At 37.7% G+C, this 26,958-nt stretch overlaps 2 protein-coding genes across 2 annotated transcripts in view; both read left to right on the top strand.

The window, feature by feature from the left end:
* Window positions 1–1,461: 1,461 nt before the first annotated feature.
* LOC132617225 (phytosulfokine receptor 2) lies at window positions 1,462–5,703 on the top strand. Its single transcript, XM_060332184.1, has one exon. It carries the CDS (start codon window positions 2,309–2,311, stop codon window positions 5,432–5,434), a length of 3,126 nt encoding a protein of 1,041 aa, XP_060188167.1. The 5' UTR covers window positions 1,462–2,308; the 3' UTR covers window positions 5,435–5,703.
* A 19,823-nt stretch (window positions 5,704–25,526) lies between these two features.
* Window positions 25,527–26,958, top strand: part of LOC132616755 (uncharacterized) — a 2,722-nt gene continuing 1,290 nt past the window's right edge. Inside the window, exon 1 of the mRNA XM_060331403.1 lies at window positions 25,527–25,707. Within this exon, the coding sequence (XP_060187386.1) occupies window positions 25,597–25,707 (111 nt within the window). The 5' untranslated portion in view covers window positions 25,527–25,596. The remainder of the gene's footprint in view (window positions 25,708–26,958) is intronic.

The raw sequence follows: 26,958 nt of genomic DNA on the forward strand, positions 1-26,958 counted from the left end.
TGGAGGTGGTAGATGAGAGATCGGAGGAGTCAAAAGAAAGAGCAAAACGAATTAATTTTTGTTTACTTATCACGCGTTATACTACAAGTGAAATTCACCTTGTGTGTCATGTCAGCGCTTTTTATGCTCAATAGGCATATTATAAAGTGAGTTCATATGGTCAATATATACAAAGACTCATTTAGGCATCTATGTTATAGTTATTGCCAACTTAAAAGGACTATTTTCGTATTTCACCCAAATTATTCAGAGTGCAAAATAATCATATGTTATATTCCACTTTTGACGTCTTATTAAAAGCTGCCTTCCATGAGTTCCATCATTAATGTTTAATCGCATCTTTATATTTTCATCTAGCTACCAAGTGGGATACGTGTTCTTCATCCAATGCTTTTCAACTTTACATAGTAACACGATCATGCATTTCATGTGCTTACTTCTCTGAAATCAATATGCCACTTTTTCCCACAAAGCTTGTAGTATTTTAGAGTTTGAGGCAATTAGATCTTAAAATAAGAACTGATATCGGATAAATTTGTCGATTAAATTGTCCGTTTCTGAAGGCTTGTTAGTACTTACTCAAAATTAATAAACAATTGGTACTTGTGTTTTTAATAGACGTAATTTGCTCACCACATTGATTCTTTAACTATTAAGAGATAATTAGTATTAAAACTTATCTTTATTTTACGTAAAGTCGCTACCAATTAAAGTTGAGTTCAGACTGTAACATGATATTCCATCTCGTATCGCTTATCTCACCCGAAATCCTTTTCTTTTAACTTTGTACTCCATAATTCATTGTTCACTTAATGTATTCATATAAAAATCAGAAACACGATAGTTATATCAAAAGAAGTTAAAATGATGTGAAATCTCAATTACATTGAGCTTAATTATTACTCAATTCTTTAGAGGCTCGATTAAACTCGATTAGATCAGCTCGATCCTGAGCCCTACATCAATGTTTTTCCTACCAATTAAAGTTAAGTCCAGACTGTAACGTGATACTCAATCTCGTATCACTTATCAGCTACCAATTTCACCTGAAATCCTTTTCTGAACTTATCTATAATTCATTATTCACTCAATGTGCGCATGAGTTATTCCCGATACATGATACACATATGTAGAAAGAAACATTAAAATGCTGTGAAATCTCAATTAAGTTGGGCTTAATCATCACTCAATACTTTAGAAGCTCGATTAGACTCGATTCGATCAGCTCGACCCTCAACGCTACATTAATCTTTTACAACTAGTACCTTCACACCAAAATTAATTTTAAAAAGGAAAAATTAAAAGAATAGTGGGGTGTTATGCACGCGAGGTACTGCGCGTGGGAATGTAGAAGGAAATTTCTGGTCCTCGTAAGACCGCACCAAATTAATGTGCTAAGCAAGTGTGTTCATGTATGTGTAGGAGATAGAGACAAATAATGGGGTGTTAGACAGCAAAGTTTGACTTTGGTGATGTCCAAAGTACAAACTGTGAAATTTTAGCAAAGACAAATTGCATCACCCTTAAAGGAAAGTCAGCTCTTTGTTGTCACTATTTTCAAATCACTATACACCAGTTTCTTTTGTTTTTATGTTTGATTGACAATGCCACACAACCCTTAAAAAGACTCTTTATTTACTTTGTCTAATCTTAAAACTGTTCCTTTGATTTGAAATAACAATCTTTATAATACTAACTACTAGAGTAGTACTATCCTTTCTCCTTTTCTTTATTAGAATTAGATTCTGTCTTTCTCTTTCTCTCTCTTTTTGTACTTCTTCTTTAAATTAATTTTTTTTTAAAAATGAGTTCAGACGCCGTGTTTATACAGTATAAAAAGTGGGGTTCTTGCTTCATTTACAAGTGATTGGGTGTTTAAAAATTTCAACTTTTTTGTTTTTTTCTTGGTTTATCACTGCTAGTACTAGGCTTTGAATTTAGAAATTTATATATTTATTTATTTCTTATCTGGGGTAAAGGGTTCTTTAATTCATACAAGTAGTTAGAAGCTTGCTTTAATTACAAGTAGTTGGTCAGCCTTTTTTCTTTGAGATTTTTGAGGTGTTTTTGGGATTCACGTTTTGAAGTTTCTGCAACTATAATAAGGTGCAATCTTGACTTTTCAGTCTTGGGATCTGAATTGATTTTGGTGTTAGGGATCTAAAAAGGTCCTTTTTGGTGCTAATTTGCTAGTGGAGTTTCCTGTTTATGTGAAAGTTTGTTATACATGGTGGTTGAATCTTGATTTGAGCTGTTATATGTATTTTCTTCTGTGTCTTCAGTAAAGGTAATCCAGGAACTTTTACCAATGAGTTTCTTGAATTGGGTATTTTTGGGTTTTCTTTTCTCTACATGTCTGAGTCTTGAAACACCAGTTCAAAATTGTCATCCATATGATTTGTTGGCATTGAAAGAATTTGCTGGCAATTTAACTGATGGGTTTATTCTATCAGCTTGGTCTAATGAACCTAATTGTTGTAAATGGGATGGGGTTGTATGTGGCAATGACAATAGTTCTGCTGAAAGTAGAGTTGTGAAGTTAAATTTGTCAAGAAAAGGCTTAAGAGGTGTGATTTCACTGTCCTTGGAAAAATTGGATCAGTTGAAATTGCTCGATCTTTCGCGCAATCACTTGGAAGGTGTATTGCCTTTGGATTTATCCAAATTGAAGCAGTTGGAGGTACTTGATTTGAGCCATAATGTGTTGCTTGGACCAGTATTGAGGGCGTTCGAGGGATTGGAATCGATCCACTCTCTCAATATATCGAGCAATTTGTTCACTGGAAATTTCAGTGAGTTTGGTGAATTGACTGAATTCCCAAACCTTGTTGCATTTAACATAAGCAACAATTCCTTCACTGGTGGCTTTAAGTTTGAAATTTGCAGCTTTTCAAAGAAGATTAAGGTTCTGGATATATCACTCAATCATTTTACTGGTGATCTTTTAGGCTTGGAAAATTGCAGTTCATATCTCCAGCAGTTGCATGTTGATTCCAATAATCTCGGGGGTCGCCTTCCGGACTTGTTGTATTCGATGACATCTTTGGAGGAACTTTCACTGGCTGGAAATAATTTCTCTGGCCAGTTAAGTCCACAGCTTAGTAAGCTTTCCAAACTGAAATCCTTAGTTTTATCGGGAAATCATTTTCATGGTTTGCTTCCTAATGTGTTTGGTAATTTGACTCAGTTAGAGCAATTAGCTGCACATTCTAATAAATTTTCTGGACCATTACCGTCTATGATTTCATATCTTTCTAAGCTTAGGGTGCTTGATCTTAGGAACAATTCTTTGTCTGGTCCTATTGATCTTGATTTTACTAATTTGACAAGTCTTTGTACTCTTGACCTTGCAACTAACCGTTTCATAGGTAACCTTCCAGTCTCGTTGTCTAGTTGTCAAGAGTTGAAAATCTTGAGTTTTGCCAAAAATGAACTCACCGGACCAATTCCTGAGACTTATGCAAACCTTTCGTCCCTTGTGTTCCTCTCGTTGTCCAATAATACCCTTTCAAATTTGTCTGGAGCTCTATCTGTTCTGCAGCACTGCAGAAATCTTTCGACTCTTATTCTCACCAGGAACTTCCATGGTGAAGAGATTCCGAAAAACGTGAGCAAGTTCGAGAATCTGATGATATTTGCATTGGGGAACTGCGGTTTAGACGGGCAAATTCCGACATGGTTATACAATTGTAGTAAATTGCAAGTGCTTGATCTGTCATGGAATCATTTGGATGGCAATATTCCTCCTTGGATTGGTGAAATGGAGAAGTTATTCTACTTGGATTTCTCAAATAATTCACTGACTGGTGAAATCCCGAAAAATTTGACTGGTCTAAAAAGCCTCATTTCACCACATAGCTATGCATCTAGTCTGAATTCTCCCACTGGTATGCCGTTGTTTGTCAAGAGGAATCAGAGCGGTAGTGGCTTGCAGTACAATCAGGCTTCGAGTTTCCCTCCGTCTATCTACTTGAGTAATAACAGACTAAACGGGACAATCTGGCCCGAAATAGGCCATCTGAAACAACTTCATGTTTTGGATCTTAGTAGAAACAACATTACTGGGACTATACCTAGCTCGATTTCAAATATGGCGAACCTTGAAGTTTTGGACCTTTCCAGTAATGATCTTTACGGATCGATTCCCGCTTCACTCAACAAGCTCACGTTCCTTTCAAAATTCAATGTAGCTAATAATCACTTGCAGGGAGCGATTCCTACTGGTGGTCAGTTCTTCAGCTTTCCCGCCTCGAGCTTTGAGGGCAATTCTGGACTTTGTGGAAAAATTATATCTCCTTGTTCATTTAGCAATTTGGGCCTTCAACCGGCTAGTCCTTCTGCTTCTAGGAGTAAGCTTGGCCGAAACGGAATTATTGGAATTACAGTCAGCATAGGGATAGGAATTGCACTTCTTCTTGCAATAGTCCTGCTGAAATTGTCTAGAAGAGATGCCAGCCACCAGATTGGGGATTTTGAGGAAGATTTCAGCAGACCGCCCCGATTATCCAATGCTTTTGTTCCTTCAAAGTTGGTACTATTCCAGAATTCTGATTGCAAGGAACTGACCGTTGCAGACTTGTTGAAATCTACAAACAACTTCAGCCAGTCGAACATTGTTGGATGTGGAGGATTTGGTCTAGTTTACAAGGCGGAACTTCCTAATGGCATGAAAACTGCCATCAAGAGGCTTTCCGGGGATTGTGGGCAAATGGAGCGTGAATTCCAAGCTGAAGTCGAGGCCCTCTCGAGAGCTCAGCACAAAAACCTCGTATCCCTTCAGGGGTACTGTCAGCACGGGAGTGATCGGTTGCTAATATATTCTTACATGGAGAATGGAAGCTTGGACTACTGGCTACATGAAAGGGTCGACGGGAACTCATTAACATGGGATGTTAGGTTAAATATCGCACAAGGAGCAGCTCGTGGATTAGCTTATCTGCACAAGGAACCAAATATAGTTCATCGCGACATTAAAACGAGCAACATTCTTTTGAACGAGAGATTCGAAGCTCATTTAGCTGATTTCGGACTATCAAGGTTGCTGCGTCCCTATGATACTCATGTCACGACGGATCTGGTTGGAACCTTGGGATACATTCCTCCCGAATATAGTCAAACTTTGACTGCTACTTTTAGGGGCGACGTTTACAGCTTCGGTGTTGTTCTTCTTGAGCTTCTGACAGGCAAACGTCCCGTGGAAGTATGCAGGGGAAAAAGTTGCAGGGACTTGGTGGGATGGGTTTTTCAACTGAAATCCGAGAACAGGATGGAGGAAATATTCGATACATCGATATGGGATACAAGTTACGAGAAGCAGCTTTTGGATGTGCTAAGCATAGCTTGTAGATGTATAGTGCAAGATCCACGGCAGAGGCCCTCGATTGATCAAGTTGTGTTATGGCTTGATGCAATTGGAACTGGAAAAGACAGATGAGAATCATCTACTTTTTTTCCTTGTAGACATAGCTTCTTTTGCTTACAAAGTGAAAAAATGTAAAGCAGCTGAAAATTTTAATTTTATAGAGTTGGTTTATAAAACTTATGAATTGCTTTTTGATTCACTGTGCTTCATACACAATATCCTTAGTACATACAGAAATAGTGACAGTTGTGTTTGTATACATATGCTTAACTTGGGCACAAGTTCTTTACCAAGATACAACAATATTATACTCCATTATGGGCAAGTTCATCTTTTTTTAATCTGAACAGATACAAATTTACTTTCATGAGTTCTGTTTTTTCTGATCATGGTACAATTGAAACAGAACCGGACTTTTAAGGTGTTCAATGAAACACTCTCTTACACTTAGTACTAGCTAGTGTTAAATGACGACGGATTCTATTCCAGATGATACTTACATATGATGCTTTATTTCACAAAGTAGTGACATTATATTTTAAAGGTTCTAAGTAGCTTTTTATGGAGGTGTGATGCTAAGAATTTCCTTTTATTTTGCTATTATTTAGTTTTGTCTATTTGATCATTGCTTTTGCCAATTCGTACAGAGGAGGTGAGTGGTGATCTTGTATTCTTTTTTTTTTTTTTTAAACCATGCTGATAGCGAATCAGCTTTTGCGTACCTCGACTACTGTCAAGAGGTACCTGCCATCTGCGATCAACGTAGGTATACCAAGACTTGGATAGACGAGAAGAGATCACCTAGTAATATTACCTTATAAATCTAGCTACACTGTAGATTATTGCATTTTAATGTTCATCAACGTGCACGTATACTATTTTTGTGCTGTTATTGTCACAAAATTCCATCTAATCTAAATCTTGAACTAGGCTTCACATCTTTTGTGGTTAATTCCAGTATCGTTTCCTATTTCTATTAGTAAATTTTCTTTAAAGTAACTGTATTATGTATCACTGGTGATCTAGGAAATGATGATACGAAGAAGAAAGAAGAGGTTAGGGCCTGAAGTGAAAACTAAGGTTTACGTCTGAAGTGTCAGTGAACTAAATTGGGAAAGTAAGTTATTTGGCAAATGAGAAATAAGAGTTCTATTTCACTAATGGGCCATTGGGCGACAAATGAGCCTCAACAACATTTGGGCCTCTGCTGTACAAAGGAGGATGAAAACACAAAGGGCCCATCTCCTATATTCCTTCTACAGTTCTAGAAGATACTCAGCTAGTATACGTGTATATAATTTTGTAGTTTGTTAGTGGAAGCTGTCCATATTGGAAACGAGTAGCCTTGTACCAGCTGTCCATAGTTAGTTAAATTTGATTCCTTAGTTTGTGTATATAAGCAAGACTCTACAGTGATATCTATATACAGAAAAAAAGAATTTTCTCATATCATCTCCTTAATTTCTACATGGTATCAGAGCAGGTTTAGATCTGCGAAACCTCTCTAATTTTTTTTTTTTTATCTCATTTCTTTTCATAATGGTAACTATTCAGGAAACTACTGATTTAGCTACTGATGCAGCACCAACAGTCATTGTTAACTCTATTGATTCAACCCACTTTTATTATCTTCATGCTTCGGATTATCCAGGCATGAATCTTATTTCTTCAACCTTTGATGGCAAAGGATATGGAGGTTGGAGGAGAGGCGTTGTCATAGCCCTTTCTGCAAAAAATAAACTGGGGTTTATTGATGGAAGTTTGACTGTTCCAGCAACAGATCCAGTTCTTCGAAAGGCTTGGGCTCGTTGTAATGATATGGTGCTGTCTTGGTTGCTGAACTCTCTGTCAAAAGAAATAGCTGAAAGTGTTCTCTACTCTCAGAGTGCCAAAGACCTGTGGAGTGACCTGGAAGACAAATTTGGTCAGACAAATGGAGCAAAGCTTTTTCAACTTAAAAAAGAACTTAATGCAGTTGTGCAAGGTAACTCTAGTATATCAGGTTACTTCACCAAAATGAAGAGTTTGCGGGATGAGTTGGATGCACTAAACATATTTTCTGCTTGTGTTTGTGAGTGAAAGTGTGGTGCTAAGACAGAGAATGTGAAAGCCCATCAAGATGAGAGACTTCTACAATTCTTGATGGGGCTAAATGAAGTTTTCATTGGAGTAAGAAGCAATATCCTACTCTCTTCTCCCCTGCCTTCCATTGAACATGCTTACTCACTGGTTATGCAAGATGAAAAACAAAGAGAGATCCATGTCTCTCTTGCTTACCCAGTTCTTTTGTTGCAGATGGAAATCAACCAGGGGGAAATAGAGGATTTAATGACTACAAACCACACAAAGGTCAGGGCCTTTACAACTCAAAGAAGAATGCTGAAATCTGTGCCTATTGCAAGAAAATAGGACGTAGCATTGATAGATGCTACAAAATTCATGGTTTCCCTGAGAATTTTAAGTTTACTAAAACAAGTAGCTCAAGAAAACAATGTTTTTTTCTCAAGTGGATTACCTGAGGAAGCTGGCAGTAGTACAACTAATCCTCAAACTTTAACTCAAGATAATATAGGACAACTTCTACATCTTCTTCAACAGGTGAAAATGGGACAGCAGGGTGCTGAAGTTCTGAGACTACTGTGAAGGCAAACTGTGCTGGTATAGCCAAATTCTTCAAACTCTTATGCTTGTTTTGTTCAAATTAATTCTAATTCTTAGATCGTGGACAGTGGTGCTTTTGAGCACATGTCGTTTAACAAGAAATTTCTCTTCAATTTTAGGCCTCTCTTAAGACCAATTATGGTAACCTTGCCAAATCCTCATAGGGTAAAAGTAACTAACCATGGATCCATCTGCATTCTGCCTAATTTAATCCTGCATAATGTCTTATATATTCCCTCTTATAAGTTTAATCTCTTGTCTGTTCACAAACTTTGCAAATAGCTTAACCATTCAGTTTTATTCACTTCTTCCTCTTGTTACCTGTTGCAGGGCCTTTCTCTGAGGAAGCCTCTGGTTCTTGGTGAAGAAGAGGGAGGACTCTACATCCTAAGATCCAAGCCTACAACTGCAGCTTCTAGTCATAGTCTAGTTTCAGTTTCTAAATTCAGTCCAATTTTTAATTCTAGTATTAAGTCAGTCAGGTAGCTTTGCATGGCCAGTCCTGCATCTATCTTTAATTCCAGTCCTAGTCTTTTCAATTCCAATGTAAAGAAGCACTTATGGCACTATAGGCTTGGTCATATGCCTTTTACTAATATGAAGAAAATTTCTGGTATTCCCGACTCTTCTTGCAATGATTCTCAGTCTCCTTGTGTTGTGTGTCCTATGGCAAGGCAATCTAAGTTACCTTTTACTTCTAGTTCTATATCTACCAAGTCCAATTTTGAATTAATTCACATTGATACTTGGGGTCCATACAATATCCCTACTAATGATGGTTATAAATATTTCCTAACTATTGTCGATGATTTCAGTAGAGGAACCCGGACATTCCTATTATCTCACAAATCTAATGCTTTTCTAGTTCTTAAGTCTTTTCTTTTAATGATAGAAAGACAATTTCACACTAAAGTCAAAATCATTAGGTTTGATAATGCATTTGAACTAGGTTCTAGTAAAATACAAGCTGATTGTTTAACTTCTCAAGGTATTATTCATCAAACCACCTGTGTTGCCACTCCACAACAAAATGGTTTTGTGGAAAGGAAATACAGGCATCTGTTAGAAACAGCCAGAGCATTGCTTTTCCAATCTAAATTACCTAACAAATACGGGGGGGGGGGGGGGGGGGGGGGGGGGATTGTCTTCTAACGGCCATTTTTCTCATTAACAGATTTCCCACAAAAGTTCTTCAATATAAAACCCCCTATGAAGTACTGTTTCAATCCAAACCCAATTACCATATTCTAAAATGCTTTGGTTGCTTATGTTTTGCATCTACTCTATCCTCTCATAGGTCCAAATTTGAACCCAAAGTTGTAGTCCTTTCCTTCACATTAATTCTACTACTGATAAAACTTCATTCATGCCTCAAGGAAATGTTACTATTCCTAGCAGTACAGAGTTTGATGGCATTCCTATTACTTTTGACTCACATTCACAAGCTGATACTGATTTAGCATCTTCTTCTAATCCATCTGATCAGCTTGTGAATGTGAGTCAAACGTAATAGGAATGCCATCAAACTCTGTACTGCTAGGAATAGTAACATTTCCTTGAGGCATGAATGAAGTTTTATCAGTAGTAGAATTAATGTGAAGGAAAGGACTCACATTCACAAGCTGATACTATAATGCCTTACAACTCACTAATGTTACTTCCTCTTGTTTCCTTTCCCCTGTCACTCCTTCCAGTTTCTCATTTTCTAATTTATCAACTACAAACCAGAATCTTGTCAATTCCATTTCCTACATTCAAGAACCCCTCAGCTATACACAGGCAGCCCTACATCCTGGTTGGCAAGAAGCCATGGACAAAGAACTTACAGCCTTAGAACTTAGCAAATTGTACAGTTACCAGATAGGAGTGTTGAAAGACTAAAAGCAAGACTTGCGATTAGAGGAGATATTTAAAAAGAAGGGGTGGGTTTTAATGAAACCTTTTCACCGATGGTCAAGATGACCACTATCAGATGTATTTTGTCTATGGCAGTCAAAAAAGGATGGGGCCTTTTCCAATTAGATGTGGGTAATGCTTTTTTACATGGGGACCTAGATGAGGAGGTCTATATGAAGTTTCCACCTGGAATGAATTCATTTATTCCTAATCAAGTTTGTAAATTGCAAAAATCCCTATATGGCTTAAGACAAGCATCAAGGCAGTGGTACTCTAAGCTCACTACAACTTTGAATTTTAAAGGCTACACTCATTCACTAAATGATTACAGTTTGTTCTTTAAGAAAACAGAGAATTTAGTGTCCATTGTTGCCATATATGTGGATGACATTCTTTTGACAGGTAATGATGTTCATGAATTAAATGGTCTGAAGAGTTTTCTCAATCATGAATTCAAAATTAAAGATCTCGGAAACATACACTACTTCCTTGGTATGGAAGTTTTGAAAGAACCTACTAGATTGATTCTCATCCAAAGAAAATTCACTATGGATTTTTTGTCTGAATTTGATGCTCTTCATCTTCGACCTATTTCATGTCTACTTGATCCAACAATCAAAATAGTAGCTAGCACTGGGAAGCCCATAAAGGATCCTACTATCTATAGACATCTATTGGGCAAATTGAATTACCTAACACATACAAGACCGGATCTTTCCTTCACCGTTCAACATTTAAGCCAATTTATGCAAGATCCTCGAGCACCTCACCTGCATGCTGCATTTAGGGTACTTCAATATCTTCTCAAGGATCCGGGTATGGGTTTGTTCATATCCTCTGCACCTTCTTTCTATCTCCTAGCATTTTGCGATTCTAATTGGGGGACTTGTCCAATATCTCGAAAATCTATGAGTGGCTTCTTCATTACCCTTGTATCATCACCCATCTCGTGGAAGTCTAAAAAACAAGCTTCTTTGTCTCTTAGCTCAGCAGAAGCTGAGTATCGCTCTATGCGACGTGTTGTAGCATAATTGACTTGGCTAGTGCGATTATTTTTCGATCTCTCTGTTTCGATCGATTTATCGGTGACTCTCCACTTCGACAGCCAGGTAGCGATTCACATCGCCAAAAACCCGATCTTTCACGAGCGAACCAAACACGTTAAACTTGATTGCCACTTCGTGAGACAAAAGTTTCTTAATGGATTAATCTCTCTGACTTTTACTCCATCTTCTTCATAACTGGCAGATTTGTTTACAAAACCATTAATGGGTCCTCTTCATCATCATTTGCTCGGCATGTTGGGTGTGAGTTTCTTGATATGACCTGTTAAATATCTCTTTCGACTGTTGCAATAAGGGTTGTACCCTGCATTTGAGTAGTAGTATATTCCAGTAGTTTAGTTAGTTACAATCTTTCTATATTGTCACTTAAGTCCTAATATTTCTTTTACACTTTAGTCCCTCCCCAGTGGAGTTGGTTATATGCAGCTCACTTCTCAGTGAGCGGGGGAGCTGATTAAGGAGAATTATCTTACCTTCTTAGTTTTATTTCGATTTCCATTTATTTTCTCGCAATTCGATCTTAGTTCACATCAGTGGTATCAGAGCTCTTTCTTGAGTTGTGGGTACTGCCATGGCAGGAGAAATCAAGGAGGTTCTAAATCGTTTGGATCGAATGGAAATCGAGGCTGCCAACTTCAATGCGAGGCAAAACCAGTGGGAATCGATTAATGAAAGGGCATTTCGCGAGTTAAAGGAATCAATTGCAGCTGGGCAAAATTCTATTAGGGGAAAGGAAGCTCAGAAGGTCACTGATAAAGATGACCTATATTCTCCTACAGAGGGTCCTTATGATTATGCAGGTATGCCACCTGATTTACAGTTGCAACATCAAAACTTGAATGCTCACGTTAATGGATCATTAGGGCTGCAATCATCTAGTCCTCCATTTCACATTAATCAGTCTACTCCATTCTCCATTCAATCGATTCCACCTTCTTCTATACAACACCCAATTCAATCAGTCGCACCTCTAAATTCCAACCCAGCTACCCACACGTATAGTTCTGCACAACCCACCATCTCTGTTGGTCAAATTCCTTGTTCTATACCCAGTTCTAGCCCAACAACCCATTATCATAACCAAAACTATCAACACCACAACTACCCATACCAAAACTACCAAAATCAGAACTATCAAGCTCAAAACTACCCTAATCATAGTTTTTAACATCCTTCCATGCTTACTCCTAACCCTCCTCCTGCCTATTCTCCTTCTCTTAACCAATACAACAACCCTTACCATAATCATAAACCACCTTCAATTCTAAGACAATACAGAGTTGATTTCCCTAGATTCAATGGAACTAACTTTCAGGACTGGTGGTACCAAGTTGAGCAATTTTTTTCACTGGATGAAGTTCCCCATCACCAAAAAGTTAGAGTAGATTCTATGCATTTGGATGATTTGGCTCTACAATGGCATAGAGCTTACATGAGGAGTAGAACTCATGCTCAACTGCCACCTCATGTGTGGGAGGAATATATATGGGCCCTCTCTGATAGATTTGGGGCTGAATTTGATGACCCAATGAGTGAACTTGTAAAATTGAAACAAATTGGGGGAGTAGTGGAATTTCAGGAAGCTTTTGATAGAGCTATGACTAGACTGAACCTGGATCCTAGCTATGTTGTTAGCATTTTTTTAGAAAACCTGAAGCCAGAACTTGGGGATGTTGTTAGAATACACAAACCTTACTCTCTTCCACAAGCTTACCACCTTGCTAGACTCCAGGAATCTAACTTCTTGAAACAAGTCAAATCTATGGGGAGTGCCTATTCTTCATCCCACTCAAGTTCTAATAGATATTCCACCCCTAGCCAGCCTTACCATAAACCAATAACCAAACCTGCTTACCACAATCCCAAAGTCACTCCAACCCCTACTAATGATAAATTCAAGAGAAGAAGACTTACCCCTGCTGAATTGAGTGAGAAGAGGGCCAAGGGCCTATGCTTCGTATACGATGAAAAGTTCCAGCCTGGGCATGTGTGCAAGACCAAGGCTCAACTCTATCTGTTGGAGTTAGAAGAAGAAGAAATCCTAGAGGAATTAGATGATGAGGTTTTGAATGTAGAAGATGTAGCCGAGGCATGTGAGATTTCTATCCATGAACTTCATGGCACTAAAGGCTACAGAACCTTAAGACTGATGGGGTATTGTTAGAAGAAGCCTTTGAATGTGTTGATTGATACTGGTTCAACACATAACTTCCTCGATTGTGGGGTTGCAGCTAAAATGGGATGGAAGGTTGATCCTTGCAAACATCAAGATGCTAGCCTAGCTGATGGTAATTCAGTTCCCATTGCTGGCATGTGCAAGGGGCTAGAATGGTTGCTGCATAGCTCAGTTTTCAGGGCTGATTTTTACTTGTTGCCCTTGGGGTCTTGTGATATGGTTTTGGGAATACAATGGCTTAGTAGTCTAGGGGATATCATGTTCAATTTCAGTCAGTTAATCATGGAGTTTGCATATGAGGGAAAAATGTTATCCCTCAAGGGTATTTCTCCCACCTTGGCATTGGTAGAATCATCTACCCTACAGAAGACAATTGATGATCAAATGCAACTATTTATGATCAAGTTGAATTAGCAGGAGGAAGAGTGTACCAGAATTCCTTTAGAACAAGATCATGCAGATGATTCAGTGATGATTCAAGAAGTGCTGCAAGAGTTCAATGAGGTGTTTGAGGAACCCAAGGTGTTGCCACCTTTTAGGAATCATTTTGATCATCGTATTCCTTTAAAGGAAGGCTCCAATCCAGTCAATGCAAGACCCTATAGGTATTCACCAGTCCAAAAATATGTGATTGAAGGCATGGTTCAGGAACTGCAGGAACAGGGATTGATCCAAAATAGTTGCAGCCCATTTGCTTCCCCTGTGGTGTTAGTAGGAAAGAAGGATGGTAGTTGGAGGTTATGTGTAGATTACAGGGCCTTAAACAAGATTACCATCAAAGATAAGTTCCCAAATCCCATCATTGAAGAATTATTAGATGAGTTGGGTGGATCAAAGATTTTCTCTAAAATTGATCTAAGATCAGGTTACCATCAAATCAGGATGGCACCTGATGACATTCATAAGACTGCATTTTGGACACACTCTGGGCACTATGAGTATGTAGTGATGCCTTTTGGTCTTACTAATGCCCCTTCTAGTTTCCAAAGCTTGATGAATCATGTATTCAGGGAACATTTAAGGAGGTTCATTTTGGTTTTCTTTGATGATATCCTCATTTTCAACAGGAGTTTAGAAGAACATGTGGAGCATTTGAGAACTACCTTCCAGTTATTAGTGAAACACCAACTATATGCTAGAAGATCTAAATGCCAATTTGCTGTAGCATGTGTGGAATACTTAGGGCACTTAATCTCTGTTAAGGGTGCGTCCAGAGACCTAAAGAAAATTCAAGCTGTCTAGTAATGGCCTGAACCTGTCACTCTCAAGCAGTTGAGAGGATTTTTAGGCCTAGCTGGATACTACATGAGATTTATTAAGAACTATGGTCAGATCAGCAAACCCCTCACAGATTTGTTGAAAAAAGACAATTTCAAATGGGATTCTAAGGCTGACCTGGCTTTTCAGAAACTTAAACAAGCAATGACTTCTTCCCCTGTGCTTGCTTTGCCTAATTTTGATCTTGGTTTTACCGTGGAAACTGATGCTTGTGATGTGGGCATTGGAGCTGTTCTTGTCACGACCCAGCCCCGTAGGCCGTGACTGGTGCCCGAATTGGGCACCCTGACATACTCATCCAATCCGAATCACATACAGATAACGTATACGGGCACAATTATCACACGCTGCCTCAAATTATATCAAACTGTCTCAGACACATTTCAAACACAACCATATATATATATATATATATATATATCAAAAGCCGACAAGGCTATCAAATGGCGCAACGGCCCAAAACATATACAAATGCACGCCGATGAGGCTGCCATGGGAGTGAGATCATACCAACACACCTATACAAAAGTAGGCGCAACCCACATATACGTCTACAGACCTCTAAACAGACCAAACGAATCATAGGGCGGGACAGGGCCCCGCCGTACCCCTGAACAAATATATACATATGCAACGAACGAGTATATATACCAAATGTAGGCTCCGGAATAAGAGGAGCACTCCAAACAGCAGAAGAGGGTGTCTTAAACTGGTGGATCACCAAACTGTGCGTCTGGACCTGCGGGCATGAAACGCAGCCCCCCGAAGAAAGGGGGTCAGTACGAAATATGTACTGAGTATGCAAAGCAGAAGATACAGAAAATAAATCTGAGGCATAAACGAAATAGAAGTACAGAAAATAAGTACAAGCCCAACATATCAAAAATTTTACTTTCAAAATATAAGTCATGCATAAGGTATAGAAGAATATGGTCGCCCGCCCGTCGATGGCGCCATAACACAGCATAACACCAGAAGGTTTCAAATCTCCGTATCCCCGTCACATATCACAACACAGCATAACGCCATACACAGCATAACACCAAATATAAGTGGAACCCGACCCTCTAGCGAGTAGCTCGGTGAACCATAAACACAGCATAACTCCGGAGTATATCAAAGTGCGCACGACAACAGAACCGGCCCGGGAACCGGCGAAAGATATAACAGAACGCACGAGCAGAGTCATGAGTAACCATATGCATAAAATCATTATCATAGACTCAAATATAAGTAAATGACACTTGAAATTCGAAATGATAATCATACCAAATTCTTTCAAAAGTCGTCCGAATTACATAAAGGAAAGTCACGGGACCCACGGACGGGTATTGACCCAAGCCGGGCCCGCCTATGGAAAACATACTTATCATACGCCATGCAAACTCCTACGAAGATATCGGAGCAATCCGAGCCTTTCTGTGAAAGTTACGGCGTTTCGTAGTTACGGAATTCTTTAAAACAACTTTTTGTACAAAGTTTGAAAATCAATGCTTTCGAAGACATAATGGTTCATACTTCATCACAACATACATAAGAATGCCAAGAAATATATATAAGGATCATAACGTACTCGGATTTCGAATTTAGAATTTCCTCGAGGCTCGTGATATAGCCTATTGAAAACTAAGGCATGCCAAAAGAAAGAAGGGTTGCGCTTTACATACCTCGTACGCACTCCAAGTTAGCACAACTCAAGTTAATCCCAACTTACGCCTCGGGCTCCCCAAGGTCTACAAATACGCCAACGAATACCAAACATTAGCTATAGGTACTTAAGCCATTTATTCCAAACTAACACTAATTTCTACAGAAATTTGGGCAGCATTTCCCCTGTAAATAGGTCATCCCGAGAATTCAACTCGGCCAAAATCAACAACAACAACAACAATAACCAACCTAGCAATCCCAACAACCAATCCGAGAGGCAATATAACATTAATAACTCTCTTTTACCTCATTCGACAACATTCATAATATTCATTTCAACGGCTTACATTCAAGCCACAATATCGCTCATACATTCAATTATCAACCCGAATCCTTACCAACAATATTCAAGGACATTCTAAACAATTCACATAATATTTCCAACAATCCAACAATTTCTCCAAGTTGGTCGAAAACAGCCCCAAACCCGAGAACAACCCCCTATACACATTCCTCATTTTCAAGTCATGATTTGTATCAACCATCCACACTATAACGATATCATTCTCATAAAATAAAGATTGCCTTAACTGTACATAATTCTCCAAATCAGTCCGCAACACTTACCATATCAACTTGGGACATCAAACTCTCATTTCCAACATAAAAGTCATCACAACAACCATTAAAACGTTAAGCGACATTAATGCGTTCTTTGGCATATAGTATGGCCCATATTCATCTATCACTACACAAGCATATATTAGTGATTCTTAGCCATCCCACATACTACAACAATTTAAACATGCTACATAGCATTAATTCATCAACCCAACACCACACAACATACACACACCTCACGGCTAACACACCAAACACACGATCCAACTTCAACATACCATATTTCATGATTTTCATCCATATTAACATACTACAATATGCATAAAACATTCACAATACATAAACAAGATCAAATCTTACCTTTCTTCTTCAATTCCATCAATTTCATATTCCACCCGAAATTCCTACATACGCAACAAAACTACCACGACGCATTTTCTACTTCCAAATTCATAATCAACAACAACAATCCACACTTTAACAACTTCATTTCCATATCAACATACACAACTCTTGCAATTTTTTTTCCACATCCACCAATTCATACAAAGACTAATCATCTTCTAAAACATGTAGGAAAATATTAAACCTTACCTTAATAAATTTGGCTAAAAAAAAAAAAAGAAAAATAAAATATACCTTGGCCGTGAATAGTGGCGCCGTGAACAGTGCGCCGCAATGAATAGTGGCGCCGTGAACAGTGCGCCGCCGTGAATAGTGGCGCCGTGAACAGTGCGCCGTCGTGAACAGTTCTGCCGTGAACAGTCGCCGTCGTGAACAGTGCCCGAACTTCTTTCTCTTTCTAGGCTTGAGAGCCCTTCTCTCTAAAACCTAATTTGCAAGATTAATTGTAGTGTAAGTGATGACTTAGTCATCCACTTATGCTCATATATATCATCTTTGCAAAGTGGACATGTGTCAATTTATGACATGTGTCCATCTTTATTCAAGTCCAACCAAATCTCGCCACGTGTCGTGGAGCCCACTTTTCGATAATTAGATTAATTAATCCCTAATCCCTACTTAATAATCTAATCACAATTTATTAATTCCTAATCTCCAATATTAATATTTTTATGCTAAATAAAATTTATAAGCAACTTTTGTGATAATCAAAGTTGAAAATTAAAAGCTCTTATTTCATGTCCGAAAATAATTCCGCCTTTGACTTGAGTCGATTTGCTTGCGGATAATTCATCGTATAAATGTACGGGGTATAACAGTTCTCATGCAACAAGGACAACCTATTGCATACTTGAGTAAGGGGTTATCTAAGTTACATCAAACCTTGTCAGTTTATGACAAGAAGTTACTGGCCCTGGTCATGGCAATTACTAGATGGGGTCAATATTTAATTGGTAGACACTTCATTGTCAAAACTGACCAAAAGGCTCTCAAATTCCTTTTGGAGCAAAAACTACACACTGGCTCTCAACTTAAGTGGATTGCTAAACTGATGCAATTTGACTTTGAGATAGAATATAAGAAAGGGAAGGAAAATAAGGCAGCTGATGCTCTCTCTAGAATGCCAGCAGTGGAACTGGCTGCACTTACCTTGTCTACTGTGAGATCTGGCTTATTACAATCCATCATGGATAGTTGGAAGGAGGATCCTATGCTGGTCAAGATCATCCATGATCTGACAGTATTGAATATGGATGTGAAGGGTTATTTTTTCATCAATCAACAATTGAGAAAGAATGGTAAGTTGGTAATTGGAGCAGATTCAGCGTTGAGGTCTGAGTTGCTGAATATATGGCATAGTTCTGCAGTAGGGGGTCATTCTGGTATTACTCACACTTATAGAAGGCTAGCAGCTCTCTTCTTTTGGAAGGGCATGAAAGCAGATGTGGAAAACTTTGTTAAAAGATGTGATATATGTCAAAGAAGCAAGTATGACCATGTTGCTTATCCTAGCCTACTTCAACCTCTTCCAGTGCCATCTATAGCTTGGGGTCACATAAGCATGGATTTCATAGAGGGGTTGCCTAAGTCTAAGGGTAAGGAGGTCATTTGGGTGGTGGTTGACAGACTAACCAAGTATGCCCATTTTATGGCTCTGTCCCATCCCTATTCAGCAATGGACATTGCTAAGATGTTCATGGATCACATTTTTAGATTACATGGCATGCCTGAAGATATTGTCAGTGATAGGGACCCTACCTTTACAAGTAAAGTTTGGCAGGAATTGTTTGCTATCCAAGGAGTTGCTCTTAGTACATCTACAACATATCACCTTCAGTTTGACGGTCAGACTGAGGTGGTTAATAGATGCCTAGAAACATATTTGAGATGCTATTGTTCTGATGATATCACTGATTGGGCCGAATACTTGCCCATGGCAGAATGGTGGTACAACACAACTTCTCACACCTCTATTCAGACTACACCTTATGAAGCCTTGTATGGGCAGCCACCACCACTCCACTTGCCATATATTCAAGGTAAGTCTGAGGTGTTGGAAGTTGACAGGAGCTTGGTTGCTAGGGAACTGAAGTTGCAGTTTCTTAAATTTCACTTGGCTAAGTCCCAGCAAAGGATGGTGGACCAAGCAAACAAGAAAAGGACAGACAGACAATTTCAGGTTGGGGACTGGGTTTACCTAAAGATTCAACCTTACAGACAGTTGACACTCTCTAACAAGCACTTTTCCAAGCTAGCTTCCAAATATTATGGCCCTTATCATATTCTAAAGAAAGTTGGTTCTGTTGCTTATACACTTTCACTTCCCCCTCACCTACTTCTTCATCCTACATTCCATGTATCTCTCCTCAAATTTTGCTGTGAGGTTCCTGCTAACATCAATCATCCTCCAATACTTGATTTGTCTAGTCCCTATTGTCCCTCTCCTGTTAAGGTGCTTGATAGAAGAATGATACAAAAAGAAAGCAAAGTTGTTGTTCAATTACTTATTCAGTGGGATCAATTAACTGAAGATCATGCAACATAGGAAGATGTTAATGCTTTGAAAGTGAGGTTTCCTTCATTTATTCCTTGAGGACAAGGAATGTTTGAGATGGGAATACTGATATGACCTGTTAAATATCTCTTTCGACTGCTGCAATAAGGGTTATACCCTGCATTTGAGTAGTAGTATATTCCAGTAGTTTAGTTAGTTACAATCTTTCTATATTGTCACTTAAGTCCTATTATTTCTTTTACACTTTAGTCCTTCCCCAGTGGAGTTGGTTATATGTAGCTCACTTCTCAGTGAGCAGGGGAGCTGATAAAGGAGAATTATCTTACCTTCTTAGTTTTATTTTGATTTCCATTTATTTTCTCGCAATTCGATCTCAGTTCACATCATTCCTCCCCTTCCAACTTGGGGGGGGGGGGGGGGGGGGAGGGGTGTTGATCTAGAAAATGATGATACGGAGAAGAAAGAAGAGATTAGGGCCTAAAGTGAAAACTGAGGTTTATGTCTGAAGTGTGAGTGAACTAAATTGGGAAAGTAGGTTATTTGGCAAATGAGGAATAAGAGTTATATTTTACTGATAGGCCATTGGGCCACAAATGAGCCTCAATAACATTTGGGCCTCTGCTGTACAAAGGAGGATGAAAACACAAAGGGCCCATCTCCTATATTTCTTCTACAGTTCTAAAAGATACTCAACTAGTATATGTGTATATAATTTTGCAGTTTGTTAGTGGAAACGAGTAGTATTGATACAGCTGTCCATATTGGAAATGAGTAGCATTGTACCAGCTGTTCGTAGTTAGTTAAATTTGATTCCTTAGTTTGTGTATATAAGCAAGACTGTACAGTGATATCTATATACAGAAAAAAAGAATTTTCTCATATCATCTCCTTAATTTCTACAATCACTTAGGTGCAACTTGCAAGATATCTTTTTACCTTCATTCTCTCAATATTCATGAGTTCTGCTTAAACTTAACAAAAATATAAACCATTCACTCCTCTTCCAATCCTCTACTATTGATGGGCACAATTATGTTCATTTGTAAATATTGTAAAAATGCTAAAATAAAGAAAATTAAGGAAAGACTATAGTTTATACTTAGTGGTCGTTTGGTTTAAGGACTCATTAGTCCCGGGATTATAATCCCGGGACTAATTTATCCCATCTATTGGGATTATTTTATACCATCTAAAAGATGGTATAAAATAATCCCAGTATAAGCTGGGTTATCCCAGCACTAATTTTTATACCATGTTTGGTACAAGGTATAAATTTATCCCAGCACTAATTTATACCTTATACCAAACATGATATAAAAATTAGTGTTGGGATAACTCAGCTTATACCTTAAACCAAACGACCCCTTATAGTAATTACGAGGAAATGATCTATTGATCTTCTATAGTCAATTGCAATTTTAACGGAAGAAATGACCTTGCATGTATTTTATTTACTCATCCATTTTATATTATTTTTTGCAAGTTCCTTTGGTGAAAAATGTCATCTCACTAAAGTCTAAAGTAAGGTTCTTAATGGAGCATGAAATCAACCGTGAAAGGGCCCTGACTAAGTAGAGTTTGCAGCTTGTTGACTTTGTGCATTGTTAGAAAAAATACTCGTTGATGTGAAATAGACCAAACAAAGACAAGACTTTGTTTATTTTTCTTTAATTACTGATGTCTCTTTCCTAGGATCGGCCAATGTCAAGACATGCATGCGTGCCTATGATAAAGTCACTTTAGCCAAAAGTTTGTTTCAAGTTGTACAAGTTGATAATTGAAATGTCACATATATATATCTGTGAAATAATAATACTACTCAGAGAGGGTGCCATGACCTCATATATATATATATAGAAATAATATTCACATATTACATAAATACCCCTAGGTATCCTCTATTACACCTCCTCAAACTGTGTAGGGGAAACCACGCGCAGGTTGGACCGTAAATATTCAAAACGTTGACTGGATAAGTTCTTCGTGAAGATATCAGCCAACTGGTGCTGAGTTGGTACATAGCGAACCACCAGATCACCATGAGCAACACGCTCTCGTACAAAATGATAATCAATTCGAATATGCTTACTACGATCATGTTGAACTGGATTCACTGCTAAATACGTCGCAGAAACATTATCACAATAAAGTGTAACAGGAGAACGTATCATCAAACCCAACTCCGCTAGCAGAGAACGGATCCAAAGAGTGTCTTGGACCGTGTAGGCAACTGCCCGGTACTCTGCCTCAGTGGACGACTTGGACACCGTGGGTTGTTTCTTTGCACGCCAAGAAATGAGGCTGTCCCCATAAAAGATCGCATAACCCGTGGTAGACCTGCAACTATCGGGCCAGCCAGCCCAATCGGCATCTGAGTAAGCTACCATAATTGAAGATTGCCTGCAAGGACGTAACCGCAAACCAAAATCTGTTGTACCAACCAAGTACATGTAGACACGCTTAACAGCCAACAAGTGAGATGTACGAGGAGCATGCATAAACTGAGAAACCAAGTGCACAGCATATGTAATATCAGGTCTAGTCATGGTCAAGTATTGCAAGGCCCCTACCATACTACGGTACTCACTAGGATCAGACAATAACTCACCATCGGTGAGAGACAAGGTAGTACGACTGGGAAGAGGAGTGCATACTGGCTTAGCCGTATGAAGGTTGAATTTACGAAGAAGATCTTTAACATACTTGTGTTGACATAAAAATAAGCCATGAGACTTATACACGGTTTGCACCCCAAGAAAGAAATGCAAATTCCCCAAATCTTTCATAGCAAACTCCTTGGCCAAAACAGAAATAAACTTGGTAATTAAAGGAGTAGAATTGCCCGTTAGAATGATATCATCAACATATAAAAGAAGATAAACAATGAATTTGCCCTTACGAAAAATGAAGAGAGAATTATCAGATTGTGCACAAAAGAAGCCCTGCTGCAACAAGAAACTACTAAACCGATGATACCAAGCTCTTAGAGATTGTTTAAGACCATAGACAGACTTTCGGAGACGACAAACATGATCAGGAAAATCAGGATGAACAAACCCCTTTGGTTGTTCCATATACACCTCCTCTAACAGTGTCCCATGTAAGAAGGCATTCTTAACATCCAATTGGCGAATAATCCAACAAAAGAAATAGCAAGAGTTAAAACCAACCGAACAGTAGTTGATTTCAGAACAGGGCTAAAAGTCTCAGTGTAATCTACACCAGGTTGTTGATGCATTCCACGAGCGACCAGACGAGCCTTAGGCCTAACCACATTACCATGCTCATCGCATTTTAGCGTATAAACCCATTTAGTACTGACCAAGTTTTTATTAGAATTAAATGGTACTAAGTCCCAAGTATGATTAGTGAGCATTGCATTAAACTCCTCGGCCATGGCTTGGCGCCATTTTGGCACCTTGTTAGCTTGGGAGAAACAAGTCGGTTCTTTTTCATATTCAGTAGTGTTAAGGTTCAATAGAGTATTCGGTTTGAAAATTCCATCTTTAGCTCGGGTCCGCATTGCATGAACATTGGTAGAAGATGGTGGAACAAAGATGCCCCCCAAAGGAGAGGCGACAGGCTGTTGGCCGACGTTATGAGAAGGAAAAGAAATGGGCTGCTGAACCCGGGGCTCGGAAGAAGACACAGGAGGGGAAGACGACCCAGCAAGGTATTGGCCAGGTGGGACTCGGGGACTGGGCTGCATAGGTGTACTAGGATGTGGCAGCGCCCGAGGAGTCTGTGGAGGTGGCCGCGGGCGAGGTCGCGGTCACAGTGGCCAGCAACACGGGCAGCAGCAGCCACAACAAAATGCACCAACTCAGAATATGAGGTATGCCATGACCTCATATATATGTAGGAATAATATTCACATATTACATAAATACCCCTAGGTATCCTCTATTAATATCCTCAAAGGTTTCACTATCCGGGATCAGAGGCGGATTCAGGATTTGAAGCTTGTAGGTTCCCACTTAGTAGTGTCTATTGTTACTGCTTTCTGAGCTCAAATTTCTTATATATTTGAAGGGATTCACATTATAAATAAAAGATTCGGATAAAAGTTGTGGGTTCCCGCAAACCCCCACCCAATGGTGTGGATCCGCCCCTGCCTAGGGTAGATCGTAATTAGTATTGTTAGGTTGACTGATGATCACATCTCTAACCTCAGGAAAAAATTTAATATGTGCCTCACACAACTGACATTAGTTGTGTGAGGTTCCATTTTGTGAGACAAAAGACCCATTAGCGTAAGATGTGGGTTCATTTTTTTTGTCACACAAAAAGGTGCCTCACACAACTAATGTCGGTTGTGTGAGGCACATAATAAAACTTTTCCTCACTTCAGCTTAACACTACTCCCTCCGGTCCAAAAATCAAGATATAGTTAATTAATTTTTCATTTTAATTTGTTTGTCTGATTTTAACTTGACATGAAAATTAAGAAAGTAAAGAAAACTTTTGAGTAATCTTATTGTCTTAACTAAAGATATATAGAAGGTATCATAATGTTGTAATCTTATTGTCTTATATTTTACTATGACTTTCCTTTACTATTACTTTATTTTCTTGATTTTAATCTTTTACTTTTAGAATTGGATTTCAAGTTAGTATCTTCTAATTTATCCTTTCTTCGTTTTGAATAAAAAATAGAAGAGTTGAGTAAATCAAAAATCCAAAGGAGGTTCATGGCTAAGGGGAAAGATGTCCGAGTAATGGTGATTTTAGAATGTACTAGTTGTGTCTGATACAATATTGATAAGGATCAAGAGGTATTTCCAGATATATTACTCAAAAGAACCGGCACAATACGCCTAATCGATTAGAATTGAAATTTTTTTGTCCCTATTGTTACAAACATACGATTCATGGGGAGATAAGGAAATAGTGAGAACCAAGTACATGTGTCTTACCCTTTCAAAGAAGGGGAAAAAATGACATTATATATATTACATGTCATGTGGAAAGTTGAAATTAAAGAGTTGTCAAAAAGGGAAGAGACATTCTGTTTTAAACGGACTAAAGAGGAAAGTAAGAAAACAAATTAAAACGGAGGGATTATTAGTTTTAATCTTTATCTTCACTCCGTAAATGTGGAGAGATATTAATGTGATGAAAAAAAGAGTAATATTAATTAAGATCAAAAAATAAATAAGAATAATTTAATTAAATTATCCTTTTAGTTAACCTTTTCCTAGAGTACGTAAAAAAATATAATAAGTAAACTGGACAGGAGGAAGTATTATTTTGGCTTAAATAAATATTTATGTCAAGCCAAATATTTGATTTCACACAAATTTCCATTTGGGAAGGATGCCAACCATTGTATAGAATACTAGAATGTATATAGGTAGGGAAAATGGTCATGAAAACTATTACTCGCCCAGCGGCCCAACCAATTTAAGTTTGTACGATTAATGACATTTATCCATTAACGCGGTGTATTTTATTCATTTAATTATAATCATTAAGTAATCTGGGGGAAAAATTTTTTATTTGATATGTTAATAGGGAAAAAGAAGCTAGTAATTAATTATATAAATTATAAAAAGGAAGTTAAGATATTAAAACTTGCTAAGAATCCAGCAGTAGGTTATGATACATCATTTAGTTCATCTTGACCTAATAAATAATGTTTAACCGAGCTAGTGACTCATTAATATATCAATTCAACTTATTTTATCCCATTCAATTTAGGTCGACCAGCCAATTTAATACTCTTAATTAAGTGTAGATCTAGCGGTACGTACTTAATATAAGATGTGTCATTATGCCAAATAATTGGTGCCCTTAGGTTTCGACACGTATAAGGTTTGGACATACCACACGTATAACGTACGTGTCACTGTCTTTGTGTTCTCCTTCTCTTAGGCATCTAAGTTTATTATTAAAGCTCGAGGAGAGATCCGTACAATGTCTCCAAACATTAATTTTCCATTAGTCTTTTTTTAAAAAGAAGATAAAAATGTTGACAAGAACGGGAGGTGCTGCCACAATTTTGAATGTCCTTCAGCGTACTTCAAACAAAGGAATCTCCCTTGCGCCCTTTGCCTCTGCATCCAAAAATGACTTTAAGGTAGTGTGCCAATGCTTGAATTAATTTGTATACGCTTATAGTGTAAAGATTCAGCTTAATTTAACATGTTATAGCGGCCACTATTTCTTACTTTTACTAAGTTATTAATTATCGCTCAACATAAAAAAAGTATCTACAATTATTTTATGTAAGTAGCTTAATTATGTAAATATATTAAGTGCACATATATAACTTAAAAGCATCTTATTTTATGAGGGAAATAAGTGCCGGAGATCATATGGATGCTAAATTGTACTTTTACCAGTGAGTTTAGTAGGGATGTACATTGGACAAAGTTGGTTCGGTTTTTTCAAATACCAAATCAAATCAATTACATCGAATTTTTAAATCTATAAATCAAATCAAATAAAAAAAAGTCGGGTTTTTCGACCTCGACTTTTTTCGGCAAAGTCTTCATACAAAACATATAACTTGGACTTCAAATGCTTATTTAGTCCTATTAAAATATGACTATCTAATTAAGATATTATTTAAGAAAATAACCGACCTCGGGTTTTATCGATTTTCGGGTTACTCGGTTTTTCGGGGTTTTTCGAGTTTTTTGGGCAAAGTCTTTCGTACTTAAGATATTATTTAAGAAAATAACACAAAATGTGAAATGAGAGATGATATTGTATTAAAATATTCAATAAAATGATCATAATCTAAAAGTACTAAATTATGCTACAATAAATACGGTTAATTTATAAGGCATATAGAAAATGATCATAATCTAAAAGTACTAAAATAAATAAGACTAACAAGTATTAATTACATGACTAGATATTAAAGAAAAAAATAACATAAAGTTATGAATTTTCACTATTTAGAATTCATTTCTTTGTTAGCATTAGTTTTTTTTTTTTTTTGTCATTCCTAGTATTTTTATTTTAGCATTAGTATGAATTTGATTTTTGTTGAGTTACTAACATCTATGGGCTATAAATCTTATTATACTATTCAGAATACTAAATCCAAGCTTAAAATTATATATTAAAAGACAAAAAATTATGAAAAAGTGTAAGAAATAGTTATAAATTACATTATAACTAAACATTTTTGTCTATAAATTTTTTTTGAAGTTTTATATAGGTATTGTCGGGTTGGTTTAGTTCGGGTTTGACTTTTTTAGTTAAAATCAAACAATCGGGTTTTTCTTTCTAAAACCAAATCAATGTAAATCAAGTCAAATCAAATCACTAGTCCGGTTTTTTTTTTTCGGATTGTCGGTTTGGTGTGGTTTGTCAGTTT

This window comes from Lycium barbarum, chromosome 11 (genome assembly GCF_019175385.1).
Source record: "Lycium barbarum isolate Lr01 chromosome 11, ASM1917538v2, whole genome shotgun sequence".
Lineage (NCBI taxonomy): Eukaryota > Viridiplantae > Streptophyta > Magnoliopsida > Solanales > Solanaceae > Lycium > Lycium barbarum.

Coding starts and splice junctions, on each gene's coding strand:
- LOC132617225 (XM_060332184.1), top strand. CDS start 2,309: ATGAGTTTCTTGAATTGGGTATTTTTGGGTTTTCTTTTCTCTACATGT.